Source organism: Ipomoea nil, unplaced genomic scaffold (genome assembly GCF_001879475.1).
Source record: "Ipomoea nil cultivar Tokyo-kokei standard unplaced genomic scaffold, Asagao_1.1 scaffold2922, whole genome shotgun sequence".
NCBI lineage: Eukaryota > Viridiplantae > Streptophyta > Magnoliopsida > Solanales > Convolvulaceae > Ipomoea > Ipomoea nil.
Genome location: NW_017619350.1, coordinates 1640121 through 1648695, shown reverse-complemented (window position 1 = coordinate 1648695; position 8575 = coordinate 1640121). Strand labels below are relative to the sequence as shown.

General features: G+C 35.1%; 1 protein-coding gene across 2 annotated transcripts; it reads right to left on the bottom strand.

Annotated features, from left to right (window-relative positions):
* Positions 1-3061: 3061 nt before the first annotated feature.
* Positions 3062-4932, bottom strand: LOC109161289. Of its 2 annotated transcripts, XM_019309619.1 has the most exons (2): positions 3986-4924; positions 3062-3952 (listed from the first exon to the last, which is right to left on the bottom strand). In XM_019309619.1, the coding sequence occupies exons 1-2, from the start codon at positions 4732-4734 to the stop codon at positions 3220-3222; spliced, it is 1482 nt and encodes a 493-aa protein (XP_019165164.1). In that variant the 5' UTR covers positions 4735-4924; the 3' UTR covers positions 3062-3219. The 2 variants fall into 2 exon arrangements, with proteins under 2 accessions (XP_019165164.1, XP_019165163.1); XM_019309618.1 differs by having other exon boundaries at positions 3062-4932.
* Between the last annotated feature and the right edge of the window lie 3643 nt (positions 4933-8575).

Sequence of the window (8575 nt, the reverse complement as noted above, 5' to 3'; positions counted from 1 at the left end):
AGGGTCACAAATTTGCTTTTTAAAAATATTCGTAATATCAAATTTATCACGGACTGTTACACAGAAGCGGTGTCGATTAATGCCTGCAAACAACTTGGGGACCAAGGACTAAGATAACACTAAGGTTGGTTGATCCGCTCCGCTACATCGTTTGTTCATTGTCAAATCTAAAGTACTCAAGTTAGTTACCAAATTTAGCATTAAAACTGGCCGTTCTCCATTGTTACTGCACTATACAATAATATGAATTTGTACCAATAAAGTTAGCTACTTGCATTATTGCACCGTACTATAATCACCTATGAGCAATCTAATCAATTCTATGTCTAGCACTATCCGTCATTTTCCATGTTTGGATTACATTTAAACCATCATCCACTAATTTTAAGTTTAACTATGGGTTCTACATTCAATAATTAACCATATATGCATAATATGAATAGAATTATCATGTCTCTATTTATAATATTTGATTTATAGGAAAATTCAGATCTATTACTAGAAAATGTATTATGATTGAAGTCCGTCTTGTGACCATAACTGATTAAAGACCACAAGTAGGTAAACTAGCATTGGTGGCTTACAGCTAATCGACCGCCTTGTGACCCTAGCAGGCTAAGGACCATAGTCACATGTAAGTAAACCAATATTGGTGGCTCATAGCTAATCGACTCAAATCAAGAAAGTCATTAGACAACTCCCATAATGATTCGAACTTAAAATTTTGTCGTTACTGATCAAGCCAATTGTCTAACTAATTTAGTTGGGGTTGCTCCTAATTTAAAATCTTTATCTTTAATCTTTATCTTTAACTATGTATAAGTATCAAATTTTCACAAAATATACTCCTATATTAACCGCAACCAATAAAACACTCTTGAAAACAACAAAACAAACACTTTTTTTTTTCCATCAAAATATCAATACCTAATTTAACTTTGGCCTCTATTTCACATAAATTGATTGTAAATAGTCCTTATACACTCTCTTGTTGTTATTAGTTTCACCCCACTCCTTATCTATTTATGAGTTGGTTTACAAGTTAGCTAACCAATCTACTTTAATTTAAACAATCCAATCAAAACTATATGAAAAATTAAACACTACCAGGGCGTTTGGTTGAAAGGATTTTAAATTCCCTTCCCACTTAATTCCTACCTAATTTTAAATGCCATTAAATTCCGTAGTTTGGTTGGAGGGCATGGAATTGCAATTCCCCCATTTTCATGGAATTAAAATCTCATGTCCCCCTGAGATTTTAATTCTTGGGATTTTAGGAAGAAAAAAAAATACTGATGAGACAAAATTACCCTTCTCTTGTTTAACCTAAAATGAATGTATGATATTTCCTTTTAACAACAACAATGGACATTTTGGACTTTATACTACTTATTATTCCCTTTCAATTTCTATGTATACCAAACATTGGAATTGAAATTCCCACTAATTCTATTCATGTGCAACCAAACACTAGAATTTAAATTCCCAATAATTCAACTCCCATGGAATTACAATTCCTTTCCCACATAATTTCTCCCCTCCAACCAAACGCCCTATAAATGCTTCAATCTTCAATTCAATAATTTAAATCCAAAACTCTTGAGCACTCTTTAACTCATCAAACAACTTAAAATAAATTCATATAATTCAAATCTTATCAAAATCGAAGTACTTGAGACAAATCATTGTCAAAAGTGGTCAGATTCAAACTTAATAATTTGAATCCAAATTTCACGATCTACTTACATTACATTTTGCATGTGCTCATTCGTTCTTAATAATCAACATATATTTAAAGAAATAATGGGGGGAAAATAAACATTATCTGTTAAACATGAAAGCTACTCAGACTTGAAGCAAAAGACACGGCATTTTATAGAATGGCAAGTAGTGGGACCATTGATGTAGCAATAAAAACTACACGTGTCAGTTCCAAATTCCAGCTGCTCGCTTATCCTCAACTCCGTGTAAACTTTCATCCCAATTTTCCTTCCCCGTGACAACAACGTCTAACCAAATCCCTCCTAGCCGGTCAACCGGTCACAATATTATAGGACATGGCCACATGGGGATTCAAGATATTACGAGAAATAAAATTATTAATTTTCTTCGTCCCTTGCATTTATCGTCTCTACACTTTTCTTAAACATTCTCGTAACTATCAGTTTTCTTATTATTTTGTTTTCGCTTTCTCCTTTCGCTTTTACGTTAGTTAATTAGCATTATCTGCATAAAATTTTCTTCAATAACTTTTTTAGCAAAATGGGTATGTATTATATGTTAGCTGAGTAAGTGAATTTGATTAGTTAATAATATTAATTAATTATAAAAATATTTAATAAATTAGTTATTAGTTGATAGATAATTATATGTAAAATATTTTTTGACGGATCAGTTTTTAAAGACTTTATACCGTCTTAAAACTCGTATATGGAGTATCAAACAAAAGGTATGATACCATAAAACGCTAACCGTACGTATTTTGTGGAGAGCATTAATCTCACCGTAACCGTTGGCATGAGCTGTGGAATTTAATGGCCGATAAATATCGCAAGAAGTCCTCTCTTTTTTCACTTTTTCACTTTGGAGACATGTTCGGCATCCGAACCAACAAACAAAAGTGAAAGTAGGAATATTGACAACTCTTCAACCTGCGAGAATCTAATTGCTTAGTCTTAGTAAGTGTTCGAATATGTGCGACGCCAATTGGGTGCACTTAACAAGCACTACTACGGTCAAAAGGTTAAAGTATTCTTCTCCCAAAAGCCCCCATATAACCCCTGGTGACTCAACAGAGCAATGTAAATCACGGTAACTCAATTCTGCAGACAGTGTTAGAACCTTGATCTCTTCTATCCCAAATATTACCTACCGAACCAATCAAAAAAGATTGTGCAAAGTTAGAAGTATTGAAACAAAAATAAACGTGAACGGCAGATGTTGAAAGATCTTCAAATAAGATATAATTGAGATTTGGGTTCGAATCTATGTGTATATAGCAATTAGCAAAAGAGTTTGGTTCCCAAAGGAGCCGAAAATAAATAAAAAGTAAATAGGGGGGGATGAAAGACGAAATTTGATTTGATTTCCACTTAAATGTACAGCAGAACACAAGGATAATGATGCTTGAAACAAGATAATGATAATATCTAGAGAACATTATTACACTGATATAATTAGGACTATGGCAATTTTTTTCCGTTTAATCTCGGTTGTTAATCACACGGAAGCCTGGGTGGCTTTAGGAACAACCTTACCGGCGTCTTGATTCAGAGCGGCGGGAGGTCTGATGTCGGAGTTACCGGCTGCCGCCGCCGCCTTCGCAGCCTGATACTGCTGCTGCTGCTGTTGTTGGGGTGCTGGCGGCGCCACCATACCTCCCGGCGTATAGTACACCTGTCTGCCAACTCCACCGTCGTACGCCATTTGTGCGTAGCCCCCCGCGTCCGTGGTCATCCCGATCCCAACTGCGCCTGTATTTGGTGGCCTCACCATCCCGTATCCGTCGGAGTATCCCGCCACCTTCTGCGCCGCCTGAGGGGGTAGGGTTGGCTGTCCCGTCGCCACTGTCGGCACGGAGGGAGGGACGTTGGACATAACATTGTACACCGTCTGGTCCCGGTACGCTTCCGGCGGCATCCTCTGGACAGCGTAGTAGCCCTGACCTGTCGGTGCGGCCATTGGCCTCACCATAGGCGCGTGGTATGCACTCGCGGTGGCAGGAATCATGTAGACAGGTTGTTCCGTTCCCATATTATTCGTCGGTAATACTCCACCGGGAATTTGTTTCTCGGTCCAGTATCCTACCTGGTGAGGCAGCGTTCCCTGAACAGTAACCGGGGTCATTTTCTCAGGCATCTTCGATAGATAGTAGTCGCCGCCGGCGTATTGCTGAGACATATTGTCATCACTTCTCCGGCGATACATATTCTGTTGCTCTTCCAGATGCAACCTCTGAATATTCTGTTGCTCTTCCAGATGCAGCCTCTGCAGATCCTGGATATGTTTCTGGATCGGATCGGATCCGATCATCCTATCATCCAAACACGGTGCCGGAATCTCCGGTTCCTTAATCACCGTCTCCATACCCGGATCCCTCGATTTCACTTGAGGCGGTGCCGGCACTCCTTTCTCTAATCCAAACAGAAAATCCGCGTTCCCTGGCTGCGGCACCACCGCCGAAGCCGAAGGATTTGTCTGAACAGGGCCGGAATTCAACGCTTCCACAAACCTATCCTTCTCAGATTTCGCATCATCAGAGCCAAAACTCCGGCTCTGCGATATCACCGTAGGAGGATTAGCCGGGAAGATGAACAGCCTCAACCTAGCCGGCTTCGGCGAAGCCCTATAGAGTCGATCGTACTCATGCATCATGTGCTCCAGATCATCGTCGGTGGTGACGGAAATCAGAGCGTCGAGATCTTCTCCGGGGAGCTGGTACTTAAACGACACGGTATCAAAATCACAAAGCGAAGCGAGCTTAGAGATAAACTGTGGATACTTAACGTTGCGCTCGACGGAGAGGATCTTGGTCTCGCCGCCGATGTAAGTGAGCTGGTTGTCGTGCGGGCGGGGGTGGATTTTGCCACCGTAACTGCACATGAATTTGACCTTGTAGTTAGGCGGAAGCGGCTGATTCGGATCCTCCCACGGCGGATTTTCGAACTCGATTTCACGGGACCGCGGCGAGGAGTCGCCGGACTCCGGATAAGAGGTGTACGAGTAGTTCTCCATGGATGGAGGGAGAAGAGTGTGGCTGATCTGAGTGAGGGAATGGAGTTGTTGCGTGGGTTTAGGATTTTATGGTTTGTTGAGTAGAAAATGGCCTTTTTTCACTCATCTCAGGGGTTTGTTACGGTGACCGTGATTTTATGGAATTTACGCGCTACCTGCTGAAACAAGGTGCAAAACCATGGACTATGACCAAACAGACCTCAAGTATAGTTGCTAATATTTTATGCAACTATATCATATCTACATAGATTGTTTGCCCCATCCTAATTAGGACAATTGATATTCGTTATGGGCCCTTGGGCCCTTTACCCGATTGCGGTCATTTAAAGCAAGCTTGCGTGATTGGCATTTCAATCTTCACGTTACTTCGGAAGCGAGATAAATCACGAAATATGTCTCAATTAGTTTATAAATTCTCAAATGCTTATACACTAGTACTAAGATTCAAACTTTACACTTTAAATTGTGGTTACTAATAAAGTAAAATCTCTCAACTTATTTTGAATTGATTGACCAATTTAGTTATGTTCTGACCCTACAATTTGCGGGGTCTAGTAAAATAAACCCTCTAGACATATTTTTTTAGAAAGTTCAATTATAAATTTATAAAATTAATATTCGAATTGGAATAATGTTTTTATTATAATCTTCTTGTGCATTTATAATTGAGCTTTCATGTAACAAATTATTAATTATCTTTAGAGGATACAAATATTAGTTAAATAACAATTGACACAATAAAATAGATTTGTCTACAAATTATAAATTAACTCTACATAACTACATGTCACACTTTAGAGTTAATTCTAACAATTTAAAATTACTTAGTTTGACCAGTCAAATAATTAACTCAAACTTTCACTTATAGATAACAAAGTCACAACAAATGTTAGTTAAATAAGAATTGACATAATAAATAGAATACGACCGTAAGTGCATCCGAAGATTAATACAAAACCTTAGTCAATAATTATTATTCTTCTTTTGTTTTTTTTTTCTTATGTTCACATTGGATATGATTGACTTTAACATTTACTTTTTTTTGGGTTAGACACTTAGACCATAAGCTGTCTAAAACATGCTCTAACTATAAGGGACACTTTTAAACTCGTACTATACTTAGACTAATCATTGTTTGCATCGGACCGACTCAATTAAGGATTAAAGTGCTGGTTAGATTAATATTTTCATATCCATTTAAACATTATTTATTGAGATTTTAAAGTTTTTTTTTTTTTTTTTTTTTTTTTTTTTTTTTTTTTTTTTTTTGTTAAGATGGAAACAACGATCACAAGTCACAGGCGAAGCGATAAGCGTCGTGTAGGGCGTTGGGTGCCAGGTTGCGTTGTTTTAGTTGCCGTTGACAGTCAAATTGCTGAATTTGAAGATTATCCTGCCAAACTATGATTGTGATGTGTATATATGCATTATTTACACCTTGAATTTTATTTCATTTTGAATGATATTTGATGAATAGGGAATTTATTAATGTGCAGCATGAGAGTGTATATTGAATAAATCCCGTTTATATGTAATAACTCAGAAATTAAATCGAAGAGGTAAATCGTATTAGAAATAGATAGAGAATTTTATTAAATATTGCAGGTCCTGTTAGTATTTGTTAAATTAAATTTTCTAATCACATAAAAGTGATATAAAACCTATAATTTATAATTGAAAATCAAAATTTTGTCCACATTTAAAATCAGACAAAATAGATCGTTCATAATACTGGCCATTTATAAGAAAAAATTGAAGTTAATTTCATATTTATTATATCTCTCCAAGTGTAATAAAATTTCACTTCTTTTAGACTTGTAGGAGAAATAAATTAAGAATTTACAAGATAATTGAGCTACAAATCATGTTATACCCTCGTCGTGTAACCGTGAACGCAAATGAAATTTACCTCATTATTGGGGTTGCATTGCTTGTCTAGGTTCAATTATTATGGGTAGGTTGGAGTTGACACCTTGAAGAACTTAAAGTCTTCATGCTATTTTTCCAATTTCCATCATGTGGTAGGCCAATCTCAAATTAATGCATGAAATGAGTCTGTCTTGAAATGAGTGGTCAAATAGGTGAAACATAACTCTCGTACATAAGGATCATAAGTTTAATCATTATCCACACAATTTCAATCAAGCTCGTTGCAGATAGTCTTTAGGACAATTGTCCAAACCTGCTAAGTTAACCAATAAAAATGTATAGTTTGAGTTAATTTATCATTTTTAGTTTGCAAACTATTACACATTTTTCTTGAAATAACTGTCCAAAAAAAATTGCTAAGTTAATTGACAAAAAAAAAATGTCTATTTTGAGTTAATTTATCATTTTCTCTTATTTTTCAGTTAATATGGATGTAAAATTATGCTTAGATATAATTATTTTCCTTTTAAGGGGCTTCGCAAATATCATATAAGTCATAATCATATATTAGCATTGATTAATTAGTTTAAGACAATACACATATATGGACAAAATAAGATATCATAACTTTTTTTAATCAACAAGTCATGTTTAGAAATTAATATTGAAATGTGAATGTCCAAAAAGTCATGTGGCATGCCAGGCAAGTGAGTCAAGTTTGATAATTCAAAGTTTACCAATATTTCAATTTTCAACATAAACTTTAAAATTTGATTTTAAAAAAATCATTGAAATTAAAATATTTAAAATTCATTGGATACATTTTATGAAAAATTTTAAGATTTAATATTGTAGATTATTTATATTGTTTATTTACTTAAAAAAATAGAATAAAAAGTGAAAATAGATGTAGTGCCGAGTATTACTTATTCCGTTCTACCGTATCCACATAATCATCTTGTAACATTTGTATTATCTTATATTAATCGCATCCCGTTAAATGTGAATATTTGAAAAATGTTATAATGGATGAGGTGTGAAAAGAATCAAATTCCAAACAGTACTTAGTAATTAACTAATCACCCAACAGGCCAACAGTAATTATAGGCAAATGATCCTTAATTAATGTACCGACGGACCACGCACAAGATGAGTGAATCAGTGAATGGCCAGGCGCGTGTCCTGCTGGGACCCACTAACATGCCCGATTTTTAAAAACCTTTTTTGTTTTATTCTTATATAAGACAACTCAACCCAGCTCAATTTGCATATTTTAATCCGAAAAAAAAAAACGTCTCTAATGTGGTGAGATGATCACAATTTTTATATATTTACCAGTTTAATTCTTATTTACATTATCTTAATCAAATTTAAATACTTACGTGCCATTTGCAAATATTACAACCTATTTGGTTTGCTGAAAAATATTTTTTAAAAAAATTCAATTAAAATTTTATTGAAAAAATATTTCAAGGAAAATAGTTGGCGAAAAAAAATTACTGGAAATATAGATTTCACTTGTTTGTTTGGGTTTAGAAAGGTAAGAAATAATGAATATAAAGATTAATATGCTCCTAAATGATGAATGAATAAATATGTACAAATGTAATTAAAAAATTTTTATAAAGGTAAAATGGTCCAGTCATGTTAATTTTTTTTTTTTTTCAAGCCTTGCTGAAAACAAAATCCTCCCACCCCTTTGCAAAGAATTCTCCAATAGAAAATGAATTCCATGAACCAAACAACATCAAACTATATTTTCCTTAACTTTTAGAAAAACATTCTCTTTGGCAAATGTTTTGCATCCACCAAACACCTCCTTATACATGAGCAGAGTTTACTTAACAAATTTGAGAAAATTTCAAATTTGGTCATATGACTATAGGGGCTTTGTTAATTTTAGCACATGACTTTCAAAAGTGTCAATTTAGTACCTTGAGTATGTAATTTTTGTCAATTTTGGTCACTCCGG